We start from the raw sequence: 19355 nt of genomic DNA, 5'->3' as shown, positions 1-19355 counted from the left end.
GATATAATACCCTATTAGAAACCCTACCACATTAGGACTCTGCACTAGATCTCCATCCAGTCCTGGGTTTCAGAACTTCAGGTATGTTCTATAAAGTAACAGAAGGCAGAAATTTGATGGCAAGTACATTGTTCATCCCTTATAGTTGCGTAAACAACCCCTACTCTTGCTAGTCCAGACCGATAGGGATTCAGAGCCTGGCTTCATTGATTAACTGATCGATTAACTTAAAGGTGCACAGTGACTGGGTTCAATTAGAACTGTACACATAAATACTTCTGAAATGTACCATAAATGTATTTGATTATACCATATTTCAGACATAATAGTCAGAATGTAATGTTGTTTAGAAAAATGTTTTGTAAGTTGTTTTAGTAATCATGAAAGGCAAGCAACAATTGTACGGGACAATTACACAGTGACTCTATCAAGCACAGCTCTGGCAGACAATAATAATAATAATAATAATTCATCTTTATAGCTAAAACTATAAAATACTTAATGCTAAAATAAACATTTCAACCAAAGGTCTTCTGGTATGTTCAGAAGCACTTCTAGTCTAAATGTTTGTTATGGAACTTTAAAGGTTTATTTTTAGCTTATAATGGGATTTGTCCATAGCCCACAATGCCATCTAGTGATCTAGTGACAGAATGCAGTAAGAGTCCAAATGTAATGAATAGATACCTAAACCACCTGAGATTTATTCAATATCCTTCCCGCTGTTAAATCAGAGTTAAGTCTGATTAGGAGAGACTGCGTCTTTAAATTTGCATCCTGATTTCACAGAGGTTCTGGACAGACTTCAATGCAAATCAAACATCCTGTCTGGGTTTGCAAAGCGCTCTAATTTCCATTCAGAAATGAAACTAATGAGAAAGCAGATCAAAGCCAGGTAGAGGTAGATACAGAGAAAAATCAAAATAACTACCCACCCCATAAAATAACACAGGGAATGGAAAAAAGAGATATATTAAAGTGACATTTAAAGCTACTTATTCTTTATTGCTAACTGCAGCAATTATATATGTGTACGAATCATATGCAGTCTGGTTATACATTCAGTTGAAAAAAGAATCCTGTGTTATTTGGTTTGGACCTCCAAAGAGTTATAGATTAGCAGTGAATGGTTAGTTTTTTTGAAGTAGCAATGCAGTGTGGTCCATCGACAACAAACAACTTATATTTACCATATGTGCAAAACCTTAGAAAACAGAACATATATATATTATACATGTTTATATATGTGCAGCTTTCAAACAACACCGGTCTCCCTAGCTATTTCTACCAGGCTCTGAAGGAGGAAGCCGAAGCACACACGCACACACACCGAACACCGTAAAATAAATGAATTACTAATATCTAGCTACCAATTAAGGTCATTTTGTAGGGGGAGATAATGTGAATGATCTATCAGATTTAATAGATTCTTCCTTTGCATTGTTCCATAACTACAAGAGGACCGTGAAAGCGTACACTAACAGTGCATTAGTGCTTTCGAAAAGGAGAATGCAATAGTTTAAAAAACATTTCCTCAACTCTCATTAGTAATACAATTAGCTTTTTTAACCTTTTACAATCTCTTTGAACTACGCCTAGATTCAATCAAGGGTGGTGCTCTAGCCATTATAAAGTACAGCCATACACTTTGATTTAATTCAGGCTTTTGCTAAGGTATCAAGGATGTTCACAATGAATTCTGTAACCACATCCACTTTATCAGTAGCAAGATGTAATTAACTTGAGAGGCTTGAAAATAAATCTGTACATAAAATATAATGTTTAACAAGAATGTGATGAATGGAGAAACTATTACTTCCCCACACAGTGCTTTATTACCTCTTCAAAAAGAGTTTGCATAATACATGCTTCAGTGAAATCTAGCTGCTTTATCTAATTGCAATACTGATTTTATTTAATGGTGTTACTGTTTGCCAGGGCAGAGTGTTAGGATTTGCTACTGGTATAATAAATATGGGGCAGGAAAAAGAAGTGTCTTACTTGTGTCATAAATTCCAATCTGCTTGTTCTTCTACTGCAGGTATTAAGCTCATATGGTTATTTCATACTGTATTTATCGAGGTAGGAAATTCTGACTTTCTTATAAGATGTAACCAAGTCATTTTGCTATATTTCATTTGATTCTCGTTATCTAGAAACAGCATTTCAAACTTTACCACAGGGGGGCACTCTCATGAAGGGAATCTGTCCTGTGTACATTTGTGCTAACGTGCAGCATATTGTATTAGGATTTAAAAGGTGTGGGTTTGACACTCCATGCAGGTTAAAAAAAAAAATCAAATGAAATAGACAAAAAAAAAAAAAAACAACAACAACACACCTTTCAGGTTCCATCAATACAAAAACTAATTTAATTCTCTTTCATGGTCACTGCATCACACAGCATCAATGCTACAGATTCACAGGAAACTGTTTCCATACACTGTGTAATACTGACACCTGGAGGCTGTAATGTGCAAGAACAAAGTCCACTGTAGCATATACACAGGGTGTGTGTGTATGTATATACATGTGTCACACAGCAGAACAGTAATTCCCTTTTCTGTAGACTGTTTAGTTTTTCAAACCTTTTTTTTACACTTTGCCACTTCATGTGCAGCAGGTATAAAGATCCCACCTAATGAACAGCAAAGTGAATCAGGGTCTAATACCTGCTGCACAGTGGCTTCCTCAGTCAAGGGAAGTCTATTTTATCTATTGTTTGGAATATTAAATGTCATTTCTTATTTTCTGTTTTGTAATTATATAAAACTATTACAAATAATTAAAACAAAAGAAAATAAAGTCTGGAAAACCAACTGATCGAAGAGATAAAAAGTACATATTTTCAAATGATGTTTTCTTAAGTTTTTTCTCTTTTAATGTTGCCTTATCCTGGTTAAGTTACAGTGTGTGCGCAAATTTTTTTGTTTTTGTATATATATATATAAAGTCTGTGTTAAGGTGTTGTGACTGACTTCAGGAGCTGTTCTAGTTCTAGTTGTCTGCCATAGAAATATGTTTAATACAGTATAGTAAAATAAAAGCAAATCCAAAGTGTCAGATCACTAAATGTTTCAAGAATGAAAATAAGCCTCATTTTGCATAGCAGTTTCACCCATTCCAGATTTTACCACATGCTTGATTAGCCACATTGTATAAGTAACAAGCTCAGATGTGCCATATTAAAAGCTCAGGAATGGATCAAGCTGCTATGCAATGGGAGTCATATTTCCAGCCCTGTGTTTCACACTTCCAGCTAGACATTTTGGCTGCTCTAGCTTAAGTTACATATATCTGTTGCAGGCTACTAGAACAAGGAGTAGCCCCTGAACTCAGGAGAAAACACAGCGACTGAGTAATTGCTGTAAGAACTATTCAGTATGGTGGCAAACATCACAAAAAAGATAAGAAAAAGGAATTTGAATTACCCTTTAAATGAGCCTAGAAAATAGAGGTACTATACATGCATAGTGCATGCATTCGGAAAAACTAATTTGCCTTGGTAAACTTTTACTGAAAATTGCTCCTCTTTCTCGTAGTAGTACAGCACTAGTATGTTTACCAGGCCTAATACATTTCAGCACCTGTTACTTTACTGAATAAAAAAGCATTTTAAAAACAGAAAAAGCCCTGGCTGGGTTTCTATGCTGTGAGCTGGGGTGAGGGTGCACAGCGGGCTGTGTTAGGGTATTCAGGCACCAGACGGCAGGGCTGGTTCCTGAGATGCAGGTCCTTGTTCACGCTATTGGGGGTGTGCAGGTGGCTGGAGAACAGCCGACAGTGGCGAAGGGAGAAGGCCGAGCTAGGGTGCTGGGTGTAGGACACCCTGTAAAGACTCTCCTGTTCAGTGGGAGCCAGCTGTCTCTTCCACACTGCGACCCGGGACTGAAGGAGCCCGAAATTTGTAGCAGGACCTGAAAGGAATGTGAAATATATATTCCTCATTTTTACATTTCCAGCTGTTTTGGGGGCCAAGGGGTGCTTGCTTGATTACAGAGCACGCTCTTGGTATGCACTATTTGTGTGACAAATGAATATTAATAACATTAATATATATCATTAAAAGGCAAAACTTAAAAGTGGTTGTAGCAAACTAAATTATTTACTAAATATCACTTCTTGTGCGCTTCGATTTGCTAATATTGGTCTCAAGTGTGCAGTTTTGAAAGAAACACATGCTATATTATGGTAATTTTAAAAAGCAGGTATCTGTTTGCAAGCCATACTTTTAGATAGCACTGCACTTTCATGGTCATTTCACCTGAAGAGTAAAACTGTCCCCACCCCTTCAACACCTTATTTACTGTTACTAACCAACCAGCTGCTTCCTCTAGTGACAGCTAGTCACATGCTTTGACACAGAACACAAGAGCTGAAGTGAAATACCTCAGGAAGTGAAGCGTCACAAACTTGAGAATAATACGGCTCGATGATAATGTATTTGATTAGGGGGGCGGGTTCTCCTTTCAGAAACACAACCAAGTTTCCAAAGAAGCTGAGAACCTTCTTTAACCTAGTGTTGTACAAGATGTCAACATTTTAAACGTTTGCAACACATCTTTATTTCAAAGCTGCGCACTTGAACTATGCAGCAAATGGACGTGCATTGCAAACAAGATTTACAGACACTTGAGACAAGTGAACAGTATAAACTCTTCAGACCTGTTAAATAAATACATTCTACAGGACTTGGGTTCTGCTGTGGTAAGGTTAAACTACAGGAAACTAGCCAAAACATTTGTCAACTTGATATATTTTCTTCTAGTTTTAGAGAAGAAACTATATCTCTGATAAACCAAGAGCTGCTTACCCTTTAATGGGTGGTCGCTGCGCTCAGGTAGCCAGGCTAGGCTGTCGTACTTCCAGGATCGAAGAGGGGGCAGGGCTGGGTTTTTCCCCTGTCGGCAATAAACCTCGTCATACAAGGAGACCAGGTGATCGGAGTTAGGGGTGTTGTGGTGTGCGAGAAGTACCCTGCTGGGGAGACCCTGGGAAAAGAAAGCATTAAAGCAAGAGGAACTGTAAAATAACATAGTAAAATCTTATATATACTGTACATTAATGGTGCTTGAGTAATAGAACACTCTGTGGCATTTATAACAAACACATTACCATTTCTTTATCCTGTACTGTACCTATCACAGTGAAATATTTAACAATCTGAATTCATGCATCCTTGATGATAAATCACCTACTGTATGTGAACAAACAGAAATAAATCATTCTCAGCAGCATTCACCAGATCCTGTATTGTATCCACATTAATATGTTCTCTTGTCTTCTGATTGAATGGCCATTGCCGGAACAGAAAAACAACATCAGCGTTGTTGCACGAGGGAGCATTAATGAGGATGTAAACACAGGATGTGGTGGCTGACGGAAGGCAGTTGCTGCTTCTCTTGATAAAGGCTGTTGCCAATAACCTGTGAAATATGAAATTTGACAATTTAACAATGTTTTTGTGACATTTATTTAACTGGTTCCTTTTCATAACCAAATTATTGTGAAAAACAACACAATGAATGAATCACAGAACCAATGAATACTGCATTTACCTTTTTTCTTTTAGTGTATAGGTGTTTTTTTGTTTTTTTTTTTTTTTTTTACCAGATTTGTAATTCTAATCTTGCATTTCTGTAAGGAATATTAGTACATTTGACCCATTCGTTTACCCCATGTACACTTTACAACACACACAGAGGGAGGTGAACAGGTGCATGTACCTCATCTCTCTTGTGCGCGGCTGTCCGCACCACCACATCCCTCGTGGTCTCACTGCAAGGCTGATAGTCAAGCTGGTTGGTGGTTTTGCCTGTCTGGCCTTTTCTGGTGAACTAAGGGAGACAAATAACCCACTTACTGTGACTACAATGCCACTGCCTTTACAAAACATTAGAAAAATACCATTGAGGTACCATTTTCCCCAAATTACTGATTATTACTAGTGCTCACATTGTACCATGGTACTCTCATGGATTACAGTATTATGGTATACCAAAAATACATGGGTCTAGAAGATGGGGATTTTTGCCTACATTTACTCTTTAGTGGAACTACTCTACCATATTTGCAGAAATGTTGTTCATTGTCACATTTAGTTTTTCTGTCAATTCTAAGGGTCCACTTTAAACAAGATCATCTTGATAGTGTCATTGAAGATGAAGCAATATACTGTACATATAAAATATTACATTTTTGGTTGTCGCTTTTAAGCAAAATCACTTGTCCTTTTTAAAATGTGACCACTGTGGTACCATTCTACCATTGTGCAGTTTATGAAAGTTTATCATGAATCTTTTGCACCTTACCCATGCTTATACTACGCATTTACCATAGATTACCCTGGTCTGCCATGTTTACTAATATGCTTTACTATACCTTGCTATTCTTCAGCATGCTTGATTTCACTTCGCTGTGGGAACCTTTTTTTTTTTTTTACTCTTATGGTTTAATGTATGTAAACCTTACCTGTAGTCTCTCCTCTACCCAGTTCCCAATAAGAACCTTGTTGGAATATTTCTCCTCTATTCTCCAGCCAGGCATTGACCACTTCTTGGGATCACTCTGGGCTCCGGCCATGTCTGACCAGGAGAGGATCACCGTTCAGCTTTGAATGGCTGACGGCTACAAACTTGCCCCACCTTCTCCAGAAAAGTGACCCGAGTAGCAGGCTGTTTTCTCCAAGTGTAAAATTCTGTTGCCATGGCCACAGTAAACAAACACTCTCTCCCAGCAACAGGCCTTCAGGGTTCCATTAGACACCAAGTTAGAAAAACCAAACCCCATGAAAAAACACAACTTTCAGTCCTTAAGTCAATTTTTATTTACTTATTGCTATATTTTTGGGGTTACCTTTCTGTAAAAGTTAATTACTCAAAGAATCCAATTACTTTTCTTATATAATGTGACAGTAAAAAGTACAAGCATTCGATTGCCAACAAACAATAAAACATTTATTGTTAACCAATTATTTTTTTTCTATTATGATTATACAATATTTAATAAAATAGTAAGAAACAACTTAAAACCTTGTCAAATTCCTAGAATCGAATAGTTTTGTAACTTTGTTTTTTGCCCCCCCCAGAAAAGTTTTGAAAATATCCAAAATGATAGTCTTTATTGCACCGCGTGAAATTGTATTTATGTATTCATTTTGACTTTTGGGACAGTTGTATTATTATTTTACAACTCTCAATGCGTTCGGTCACCTTAAACAGTACATCTCCCTTCTGACAGAAATACAGATACCAGAATGCAATGTAGGTTTAAAAATATTTTATCACACCTTGACTCGCTAAAAACTCACACTAGTCCTGCACCCAGTCATGGGTTCTGAACTACCCTCAAATAAATACAATGCAATTAGACCCTTGTTCAGTAATATGTTCCTCTGCTACAGCTGCACACATAACTCCTAAAGTAAACCCACAGACTGTGGTAAGACTTATTCATGCTGTGATGAGAAGCACAATCAGAGCAGTGCAGCTCTATCAGGGACCCGATTGCTAGCACCTCATAACTTCAATAATCTCTCTAAATAAGGGTACTTCTGAAATCCAGGCCTGGGTGCAGGGCTAGTGTAAGTTTCTGACCCTGCAGCACATTCTCTAATCCAGTTGTGCACAGCGAGGGCTACTCCACCCCAGATATGTGTTACAATCATACCGTTAAAATCAATTATTTAATTGATAGCCTCTAAAACCTGACAAGGGGAATGGCCCTTGAGGACTGGAATTTTCCACCCCTGCCTTAATTACCGCATCTGAAATACGCAACCGATAGTCTAACACCAGGGTTATGTCATTTAAATACTCATTTTGACCTATGCTCACACACACATTTATTTTTTTAAGTTTAGCAATTTTATGCTTAAGGGTTTTCATTTAAAAACAGGTTAGCTTACAAAACAGGCACACAAAAAGAGGCTTTATTTCCAACACTAATGTTACATTTCAATCTGCAACTAGGGCTGACATGAAGTTCACTTGAAATACATCATGTTCACTTCCACCAGCAGCAGACTGAGAGCAATATTATTTCAAGATTTGAACCTCCAATTGCAGGGGGGTGTCCATGAATATATTATACAGTCAGAAAAATGTTGGAGGTTGGTGAATTAATTCATTAATAGGAATTATACAAACGTGATACAGAAAGGTAATGGCAAACTGGTTGCAGCTTGTACACTGCAAATGAAAGAAGCTGTTACCACAGTTTGATAACAGAATGAGAGGTTGAGTTTTTACAGACCGGTTTCATGGTGTACTTTGAAATGTGGCTTAAGTATGGGGGTGAAAGCAGGTGATCCGTTTGATTATACTCTTAATTAAAATATCGGAATCTTTGTATTATAATATACTAATATTTCTTTTTTTAATGTCTTACAAAAAGAATCTTGATTACTGGTCAAGGGCTCTCCCTAAACTAGTCAGGAAAGCAGAGTTCTGCACTTGCTGTTTTCTGACTCACTACTTGAATAAGCAACACCTTCAACTATGACATCTGGTCTGCAGCTATTAGAAACCCCAAATTGGGGCACAATATGTCCGAGTCTAGGGAGACTAAAAATCATAAGAGTAAGTAGCTGCAAATTGAATTTTTAATACCCCCTTAGCTTGAATGATGTTTGCCAAATCATGTTTAAGAGGTTCTTATTGCAATTATATAAATATTGTGTTTCGACTGGGAGCTGCTTATCAGGTCTAGTTCATGCCAGACATATTTAAGGCTAGATCTTTCAAAGTGTCTCTATATTAGCAAGGACCATCCCCACTCAGTGCAAAAAACTTAAGCAAACTTGGTTGCAAAGTAGCAAAGATCACTAGATGGCGCTGGATCTTGCTTCTATAAAGATACTTTAGTTTATCTAGCCAGTATTACATATATCCATGTCAGGCAACTGCATTTGAGGTCAAGGAAAGACAGATATCTGGCTTGTTTGGGTAAACCCAGAATTATGACCCATGTCAAACTGGGTCAGTTATTCTAGTGACTACAGAATCCCTGTGCACTGATCAAAGAGTCTTCACGAAGCTGACAATGTGGTCAAGAGCCAGCTTACCGGATGGGTAGGTCAGCCACCCTTTGTCAAAGAAACTCACGATCCCGTGGAAACCATCCTGGACGTGCCACCAAGTGACCGGCACCCCCAGGTCCTCCAGACGCTTCTTGAAAAGTATCCCATCATCTCTCAGCACGTCAAACTCACAGGTCAAGATGAAAGTGGGTGGCATTTTACAGAGGACTTTGTCCGAAGAAAGCAGTGGAGACACGCTGGGATCCAGGGCACCTTTCATTAAATCATAAACTTCTTCGTCATGGGCGGTTACAGCTCTCGGTGTGAAGCCACGAGTTTTGAACTCTGCGGGGAGATTATCTGGACCCAGCCACTTCCGGTACTTCAGTTCGAGTTCCACTGGGACGTGACGTCCATCCAGCACATCCTCCAATAAAGAGGTGTCCCCATTTAGATAGTGTAGGTAGTAAAATGCCATACGGGCCCTGTAAAGCAAAGGCACGTACTGGTTCTGCTGGTATGAGGGCAGGTTGAAGTCAGCCATCTGGAGAACAGGGTATATCAGGATCTGAGCACAGGGCAGAGGCAGGTCATTCTCCACAAACCGGTGGCAGAGTGCAGCCGACAGGTTCCCCCCTGCACTATCCCCTCCTACAGCTACCTTCCGTGGATCAACACCATAATCTGCCTCGGCCACCTCCAGGAAGTGAGAAGTGGCTGCCAGGCAGTCATCTAGATGTGCTGGGTAGCGGTGCTCCGGGGATAGGCGGTACCTGCGGAGCACAGAGAATTAAACATAATTCACACCTACCAATATCTTCAATAACTGATGCTTCTCTTTTATGACCTGCTATCTTACCCGTCATGACAGAAACTGCTAAAGGAAGCAGGTGTTTCATCTTTCATCCATTCCTGTACAGCACACAAGATTGCTTTCAACATTACTGTAACTGCAGAAGGTGAAACCCACTTACCCAACCGAGACCACCACAGTTTCAGACTCCATGGCGATGTATCTGCATAAACCATCGTAGGCATCTAATAAAAATAAAAACATTGAAAACGAACTTAAAGTCTGACCTGTATGAAAGAATATTACAATTCCTTGTTTGCTTTTGTCAAAGCCAAATCTGCTCAGAGACAGTGTTGGGAATTTTGCGACGTGCAAGCAGGAATTAAAAAAAAAAAAAAAAAAAAAACACTTTCTCAGGCCCGTTAACCTTTCTGTCAAATACAAACTTTCTTTGACTTTTCTATCCAAACATAAGGACGCAAACAATGAGTGACTGGAGAGTTAAGAACAGTGTGTTCTCTCCCAGTCCCCCTGCACCCACAAGCAAAATTAATGGCAGGCTCTCTGGAGAAACCTGCAATTACTCACCAATGCCTCCTAACATCCATCCTCCACCGTGAAAATAGAGCAGTCCCCTGCGGTGGCCAGCGGAGGGCGCCTTGGGCTGGTAGACCCGAACAGGGACCCCAGCAAAGGTCAGGTCTTTGATCAGTAGCTGGGGGGGCACCTTACTTGTGGGCAACAGGACGTTGCTGACCCAGCGCGTGAAGCCCAGCTGGGTACACAGACCCATATTCTGGAAGATCCGGCCCTAAGGTGGGGGCGAGCATATGCAGGTCAATGCATGGAAATTGAATGCCAAAGATTTAGCTTCAGAGGTTTGTCAGTGTAACAGGGTTCAATAGGAGGCAGGTTTAGTGCATTGGCTGGATTGTAAACGATTTATAGTTGCCTGGGATTGCTTCCCCAATTATAAGGTCAGTGTGTCCATTTATCTGCGGTTATTTTACAGCCTAAACTGTTCTATACAGTTTTATGGTTTTGCCCCAATACAGTGCTGTGAACATGGTTTATATTTTCTGCACTCTTAAGATAGTTCATTCATTACAGGGTGGTCCGTCAGCCCTGTTGAGACTCACTCAGTTGTGTTTATGGGTTGCTTTGGGTTCCCCATGAGATATTCAGATACCAACAAGCCCAGTATAATGCTAATCTGATTCAAATTTGACTCTCTAGCATGCAGCACGGGGAGGGAAAGTCTCTCTACCTGCCTGAGCCAGTGCCAGCATTGACAGTCACCTTCACTGAGCGCTAGATGTTACACCTCGCTCTATTAACATGATGTAAATCAGAACAGGGGGGGCTTGAGTGTCACATCTCACATAGTGCCAGATCATTCTACCATGACAACCTGGCTTGAAGCAGGTTAGGTAGCTTACATATTCAAGACAAGTGTCTATTTTCAGTTGTACAGATTTCTACAGAACATTCCTGGGTTCAGAAAAGCTACAGGCTGGCCAATTGTCACCCCCAATTTGGCAAACAAGTTTTATCTTGAATGTCTTGGACATATCTTAGCACAATTACCGATGCCAGCGCGGAATTTAAAGTGCAAGGCGATTTGTTTTGGGATGCTGTCTACATGCTGTGGGTCGTGGAGTCACCTGTAATGAGTTTTATTCCTATTTGGCAGGGGCTATGTATAATGTTATTTACTTACCTTGTTTAGACTGAATTAAAACACGTCGTTGACAATGTGAGAATAATTAAAGAAGAAATCATTAAGGGACACATTTTCTATGCATTTTTTTCTGGACTTAAAAGTTATTTCAATTGGGGATTTAGTTGTTTCCTCAGAAAGATAAGCCAATAGCCTTGTGACACTCATTTACAAAAGTGTGACGTTGCCAGTCATTATCAGCCGTGGTGTTTGCTCTCAATCTCGGCGTTTGTTCTCTTGCTCTCCATAAGCCAACATCAAATAATGTGCTGCTTAACGTACAATATGCAAAATGGGTTTGACTCTGCTTTGGGGATAATGAAGCCAGTATCAGCATTATGGGGGCACAACAAGGGTAAATTCCTGTGACTGACATAAGCACATGTATTTAAAAGACATGAAACATTTATAGTATTGATCAGAGGGTATAGTTTAAGAGGACTTCATGCTGGTTGGAGAGTTGGTTCTCGAATCCATTTTAAATCCATTTACTGCAATAAATATTTGCCCAAATGTCTATAGTCCCTAAATTGCTGAGTAGGAAGCCAGAATATATTTGTTTTAATACTAAACTATAACAAAAGTAAAGATACCAGAAATAGAAATAAAGAGATATTGATTTCATACATTAAAAACAATCCCAAACAATTCTCCCAATGCCAGCAAAAGAACAGTCAAGCTCAGGAGCCAAAGGGACAATATGGGGAATGTAGTGGAGGATCACAAAGCAATAGCAAAACCCCCTTAGTATAAATCACAGTGAAGTACTAAGAGGGCTGGAGGCTCTCAACACTAACACATCCCCCGGTTCGGACGGCATACACCCATGAGTGTTTAAAGAAACAAGGGAGGTCATGGCCGACCTGACTGCCGCACTGCAAATGTAAAAAGGGAGAAAAACTAGAACCCTCAGTCTCCCGTCCATAACATGAAGAACCATGGTGCTATACAGAAACGGCATCATAGGAGACAGCCAACACAGGATTCAGAAAAGGACACTCCTGCCTGACAAACCTCTTAGACTTCTTCAAAGAAGTCACTGCAACGATGGACTCAAAAAGAGCCTTTGACATACCTGGACTTCCACAAAGCCTTTGACAAAGTGCCATATCAAAGACTAATCCTCAAACTGCACTCCATGGAAATACAAGGTACTACATGCAAGTGGCTACAAAGCTAAGGGCAAACCTTTAACTGGAGCAGTGGGGCGTCGAATACCAAATGGACCAAGAGAAAGACCTTGGGGTTGTAAAAGATTCATCAGTGTCAGGAACCACATAGTGCAGGGAAACAGAACTGGTGGGTATATAGCCAAAACGGTAGAGTACAGATCCAATGAGGAGGTTGTATATTGCACTGGTGAGACCGCACTTAGAACACCGTCCCATTCTGGTCACCCCAGCAACATGGCCCTGGAGAGAACAAAGCAAAGTAACCTGACTAATCCCAGGGCTTAATGGACTGAGCTACTAAGCAATGCTATTCAATTCAGCCTGGAACAAAAGAAGAATGGAGCAGTGCAGGATTTAAGTCTTTCAAATCTTAAAAAAAAAAAAAGAGTTGACATGGTTAACCCAAACCATTACTTTCTGCCCAGCACAGAAACCAGGACCATAGGACACAGCTGGAAATTAAGTGGTGACTCAGGACTGAGGGAAGGGGACACTTCTTCACACAGAGTGGTGAATGTATGGAATGGACTTGGATCCTTTAAGACAACTTGTATGGTTTAATAATTGAAGGATACAAAATTGATATCAACGTTATTTTATTTACAGAATACTAAATGTACACGTACATAAAAACATGTAATGTGATATTTTACAATGTGATACTTTGTACTAGGATTGTAACAATTGTAAGTCGCTCTGGATAAGGGCGTCTGTTAATAAATAAAAATAAATAATAATAATAATAAATAAATAAATAAATAAAAATAGACAGATAAATAAATAAATAAATAAAAACAAGCAGAAAAATCTACTGGCAGCAGAACTTTGACACCTAAACTTAGAATGCTATCGGTTCAAGATTAAGTCATACTCGTTTAAATTACACATGCCGCACAAAGGCACAAATTGTTGTTATTATTATTATTATTATTATTATTATTATTATTATTATTATTATTATTAAATAAAATAAGATAACCAACACTCAAACCCACCTACATCATCAGCATCGGTGTTTCTTCTTAAGTCAAGTTTCCTTAAACAGACTTTGACATAGCCCCAACCCAAACGCTAACTTTCAATCGCATGCATATTGATTATTTTCACACGATTATTTGCATTTAGTGTTGCATTGTTGTATAATGTTTATTTTTATAAAACGCAGAACAAATACAAAATGTTGTGCCAACCAGTAATTCCGCTAGTCTTGGGTCTTTAGTTGATGTTTTAAAAAAAAAAAAGCTCACGACGTCTTAATTTCAATTTGTTCTGCAGATCTTTCTAACAACAAACGATTTAAAAAAAAAAAAAGTGCAATACTTACCAGGACCGCAATGCCTACCAAGAGCCCGTGGATCAGGCGCAGTTTTTCGGGTTGAGCAACCCCTGCAGGGATCTCGGAGTTGGAAAACTCCGCGTATATCAGCCCGAAAACCAGTAAGAGAAACGCTGCAAAAACAGCAGCAAAGCACAGAATTATGATAGCAACGCCGAGCTCCATTGATTTGAACGCGTCGTTCCGCTCACTCCAAACACAGTCTGCACTGCTTGCTTGCTTGCTTTGTGCACCAGGTTACAATTCGCTCCTTGAGCCACTCTCTGTTATTTATTAAGCAGCCGCAGTCAGGTGGTGTTGCGCCCAAGGTTAGGGCAAGGTAAAGAATTGCGAAAGGTGCAGTACTTTGTCCAAAAGGTTAGTTAATTATACAAGTGCGTCGGCCTGGAAAGATTTGGGTCTGTGCTAAATCAAAATTAAAGTTATACTGTCAAAAACAGGCGCGGTGTATTATTCCTAATTCCCGATTTAACTGCGATTTGTGTAAGAGTCAACCGATTTAGCTGAATCGGTGAGTAACATTAATGAGCTGTTACCACGTGGTCAGAGTATGGACATAGGTTAAGCTGACGAAAGACTTAGAGAATATTATTGTTGAAAGTATAATAAAGCATTCGGATTCAAGTACAGATATGAACATGATGAATAGCAGGGTGCACGGTGCAGATTATTTGTGTGTAAACTACTATGTCTGTCCTTTAATTACCTGGATATTTAAAATGCCTTTTGTAATTTGGGCACAACAGTAGTACAATGCTGTAATACTGCACAATGAAACTTCATCAAACGCTTAAGATTGTGTTTACTTTAAAGAAAACAGAAGCTTTAATTCATAAACAAATATAGTAAGAACGTTTGAAGCTGAAATAAAACTGTAAACCGACATGCTGCACTAACACTTCGGCCCACTGGAGGGCAACCAATATTAACTTCTCTATTCCCCATATATTTCCCAATGGTGTAAAAGTAGTTTCCCTGGTGAATAACCTAGTTATGGGGGACAAACTCGGCCTCCCAGTTACCAAGAGCTTTCAAATGTATGACACGTGTCAGATGAGGGCTATGTTTTTTTAAATGACATTTAATAGAAAAAAATGTAAGGTACTGCACGCAGGAAATAAAAATGTACATTATAAATATCATATGGGAGATATTGAAATTGGAGAAAGAATCTATGAAAAAGACCTAGGAGTTTTTGTTGACTCAGAAATGTCTTCATCTAGACAATGTGGGGAAGCTATAAAAAAGGCTAACAAGATGCTCGGATACATTGTGAAAAGTGTTGAATTTAAATCAAGGGAAGTAATGTTAAAACTGTACAATGCACTAGTAAGACCTCATCTTGAATATTGTGTTCAGTTCTGGTCACCTCGCTATAAAAAAGATATTGCTGCTCTAGAAAGAGTGCAAAGAAGAGCGACCAGAATTATTCCGGGCTTAAAAGGCATGTCAGATGCAGACAGGCTAAAAGAATTGAATCTGTTCAGTCTTGAACAAAGAAGACTACGTGGCGACCTAATTCAAGCATTCAAAATTCTAAAAGGTATTGACAGTGTCGACCCAAGGGACTTTTTCAGCCTGAAAAAAGAAACAAGGACCAGGGGTCACAAATGGAGTTTAGAAAAAGGGGCATTCAGAACAGAAAATAGGAGACACTTTTTTACACAGAGAATTGTGAGGGTCTGGAATCAACTCCCCAGTAAAGTTGTTGAAGCTGACACCCTGGGATCCTTCAAGAAGCTGCTTGATGAGATTTTGGGATCAATAAGCTACTAACAACCAAACGAGCAAGATGGGCCGAATGGCCTCCTCTCGTTTGTAAACTTTCTTATGTTCTTATGTTCTTATGTTCAACGGGGAGGACCTGCACGTGAAAAGTTTGACAACATGCAATTTTCCAGATGCCCTGCCTGTAGGTGGCAGTGTGGTCTAGTGCATAGAACCTTACCATTATCAACCCCCCCCCCCCCAAGACTGTCGATCTTCTTACTAGCAAAGTTCCTATTGCCAATACTCAAATATTGCTTTTCTTCTTTATCTTTTAATAAGACAATGAGCTCAGGAGTGTCTTTACACTAAGACTAGCATCCTCTTTTGCACAGCAGTGCCGGCAAGACACACATGGGATCCAAAGTGGCAGATCACTGGGACGCTTGCTGGCTCTTACTTATTTGCCTGCTCTAACCTGTGTTACATAAACTATAGCATGAAACTAGGACTGAACTGCAGCTCTGGGGAAAATACCATAACACAGACTTATCAAAAAATTAAAAACTGTATTTGTGTATTTCCAACAATAACCACTTCGAATGGGTGCAAACGCACAAAAAGGTTCCCCCTCGGAGTAATAATAATAATAATAATAATAATAATAATAATAATAATAATAATAATAATAATAATAATAATAATAATTTGAAGCTACTTTAAAAAAAAAAAAAAAAAAACACACACACACACACATCTCTGCCATGTGATAAATTTGTGGAACTCAGCAGTGTGGGGCCGCTAACCGATTCCTAGGGGCCAAACTGGTATGATACAACAGTAATAAAACATTAACTGGCCCATAATTGGACAATGAGTCTTTACCGTGTGACTCAACTCTTGTCCTTTCCACCACAGCTGACAGTAATCCTGTGGAGCTCAGAGCACTACAATAAGCTATTGTGAGACCTGCTTTTAACCTCTCAGAGTCTCTGGCAGGCTTCTTGCGGTTGCACACAGTTCAATGGGGACGGAGCCAGAAATCGCAAGCTGGAAACAGCTCAAGAGTTTATGGATTTATTTGTCTAACAGATATTTTTACAGGGTTTATTTCAAGGCCAAACAGAGTCACTTTGGCAATGGTAACAGAGCTGTTTAGCCAGATAGAAAAATCCAGAGGCAGTCAAGCAAAAAGATAAAGGTAAGATTGACATACATACTGACATATGAGACAGACAGTTAGGCAGGCAGAAAGTTAGATAGACATCCTTACAAAAATACCTGCAACTTTACTAGCAATTGCAACACAATGGATATTTTTTGAGTGTTGCATTTCCTTGGTCATTTTGCTTGCAGGGTGAAATAGTCCCTGTTTCTTTCCTGTCATTAACCAGCTAGCTGATTCCCCTATTGACTGAAATGCTTTCAGCCAGTAATATGCATTGACCAAAAAGACACTGATGTGGTGAAATGGCCTGGAAGTGTAACAGCTTTCCAGAGAGTGAGGCAGAGAAGCTGAGCACTTTTTAAACCTAGTGTAGAACCAGATCTGATATTTGCTAAGCATAGTTTTGGAAGCTAATAGAAGTGCAACAGGTGAGATTTCTAAAATTATTTTGTTAGCTACATTTACATATCATTCTGCTGGCTTTTGCTGCTATCATCCACAGTGCGGTTCTCTCAAAGGATTTGTGTCACGGACTACCTCTGCACTGGCCTGGGGAACCTTCTAGGTAGCGCTTAGTAGGACGCAGTGACCTCAGCAGACACTTCGTGGGAAATGGTTTTATCTTGTGAACCGACAAAACAGATAAACTTTGACCTAACACTGAGGATTTAACAGCGTGAATCTAGGGATTGTGATCTTATCAGATCTATAAAACCCCTGCAGGATTCTTTGAGGAGTGGAGCTCTATTCCAGACATTCAGTAAGATGGGGCTCCATTGTTCAGCAGGATTGTTTCATAGGATAGCAATGACTTCTGTGACCTGACAATGAAAAGCTGTAAGATGTTCACATCGCCGTGGTGACATGGATCAGCAATAATTAAACATGATTAACTAGAAGCCTTCTATTTTTTATCACAATAGTATGAATCATCACTTGATTGCATTACCATAGTACCATATCTGTTCCAGACAGCCGTGTCTTGATCACTGTGTAAATCTGTTGCGTTGCCAATGCTGCTTATGACTGCTAATGTTTTGCTGTCATTTATTTGGAGTAATAAAGTGGTATTACACTGGTATCCTAAACATAGGAGTATGAACAATGCTTACTGAGGCATGGGAAAAGCTGTGGAATTACTTTCATTCTGAAATGGTCACCATACAATAATGATCTCCACTCATAGGGTGGTTTTTGTAACATATGGGAAGAAACCAACTATAAATCGCATTCACTCTTCATTCAAGAAACAGATGGTGGACTGTAAGCACTGTGGTGTCAGGTAAAGAATAATAATGATGTTGCTTTGTAGTTTTTAAACACAACCGAGTAGTCTTTTTGACGGGAGTGTATTGTTTGAAGCTGTGCGGGGCTGGTAATCGATGGCATCTGGAAAGGCTCCGAGCACCCCCTACTGGTAAAGAGAGAAATAGACGGGTTTTTAACAAAGGGTTCTCCTCCGAGCCTGGCTAAACAAATAAACCAAAACAAATAAATAAATAAATAAAAGACACCTCATTGCGTTGGAGTCACAGTCAAACTGGTTTAAAGGTAGCTGGCGCAAGGTTACAATCCGAGACATGAATTCCACTAGGTTTTACCGAAACGATTGGAAAGAAAACAGCAAAGGTAGGTTAAGTAAACAATTACAAGGAAACGTATTTAAAAAATAAACTAAAGCACGTACATACCGGTCTTCTAGCTCTTAGGTTAAAAAAACAGAACAAATGACAAACATACTGTATCATATATACAGAATACTTTTGCTGGCCAATGGCCACCACTTTTAAGACCATTCGATCTGTAATGGGTGCAATCTTTGATACAGAACCACCTTCCAACCGAGCACCCATGTGCAACATTTAAATGATGTGTCCAAGTCCTGGACTTTGTATTCTGTATATGCTGGAAGTCAATCGATAGACTTTGCATTTGTGAAAATAATATTCTTTGTCATGTTCTAGACGTAAAACAGACTCACTGCGAAGCCAGGCAATCAGCCTGCAAGTCGTCCCATTCACAAAAACACAGCGGCTCTGACACGTTAATAAAAGGGAGAAAACGCGTTTCAAAGGGAGCGTTATAGGGAATAAATAAAATGCCCACTCTCCTAAATCAAGTCTGGGCGCGTGTTGGTCGGATTCTCTCGACAGATCTGAAATAGTCGGCAGTGAGACTCTATTGTAGAAAACGTAATTATTTTAGTTTTTTACTCCAGTAGTTTTGCATTATCAGTTTTTACTGGAAATATAAACAGGTCGCAATCTGCGAATGTCAGCATTTCTGTGCATAAAACAGAATACGGTTTTACCAATCAAAAAAGCAACGGTTATCTTGGGTCAGGTGAGGATATTTAATGCTAAGTTTTTTTGGGGGGGGGGTGGCAAAAAAATAAAAGTTGAGATAGAGCCACTTGCGGGTTCACCCTGCTCAGTGGAAC

General features: G+C 39.4%; 2 protein-coding genes across 3 annotated transcripts; both read right to left on the bottom strand.

Moving 5' to 3' along the window:
* Positions 1-353: 353 nt before the first annotated feature.
* On the bottom strand, positions 354-7814 carry LOC121329079 (uncharacterized protein C1orf158 homolog). The gene is made up of 4 exons (XM_041274394.1): positions 6472-7814; positions 5727-5837; positions 4814-4991; positions 354-3917 (listed from the first exon to the last, which is right to left on the bottom strand). The coding sequence occupies exons 1-4, from the start codon at positions 6580-6582 to the stop codon at positions 3646-3648; spliced, it is 672 nt and encodes a 223-aa protein (XP_041130328.1). The 5' UTR covers positions 6583-7814; the 3' UTR covers positions 354-3645.
* Positions 7815-7914: 100 nt separating this feature from the next.
* On the bottom strand, positions 7915-14528 carry LOC121329078 (arylacetamide deacetylase-like 4). Of its 2 annotated transcripts, XM_041274393.1 has the most exons (5): positions 14029-14116; positions 12721-12944; positions 10401-10623; positions 9994-10057; positions 7915-9792 (listed from the first exon to the last, which is right to left on the bottom strand). In XM_041274393.1, the coding sequence occupies exons 3-5, from the start codon at positions 10603-10605 to the stop codon at positions 9018-9020; spliced, it is 1044 nt and encodes a 347-aa protein (XP_041130327.1). In that variant the 5' UTR covers positions 10606-10623; positions 12721-12944; positions 14029-14116; the 3' UTR covers positions 7915-9017. The 2 variants fall into 2 exon arrangements, with proteins under 2 accessions (XP_041130327.1, XP_041130326.1); XM_041274392.1 differs by lacking the exon at positions 12721-12944 and having other exon boundaries at positions 14029-14528.
* Between the last annotated feature and the right edge of the window lie 4827 nt (positions 14529-19355).

The sequence above is a fragment of the Polyodon spathula genome, chromosome 16, assembly GCF_017654505.1.
Source record: "Polyodon spathula isolate WHYD16114869_AA chromosome 16, ASM1765450v1, whole genome shotgun sequence".
Classification (NCBI taxonomy): Eukaryota; Metazoa; Chordata; class Actinopteri; order Acipenseriformes; family Polyodontidae; genus Polyodon; species Polyodon spathula.
Note: the sequence above shows the minus strand (reverse complement) of the source record. Positions and strands in the feature narration are given on the sequence as shown.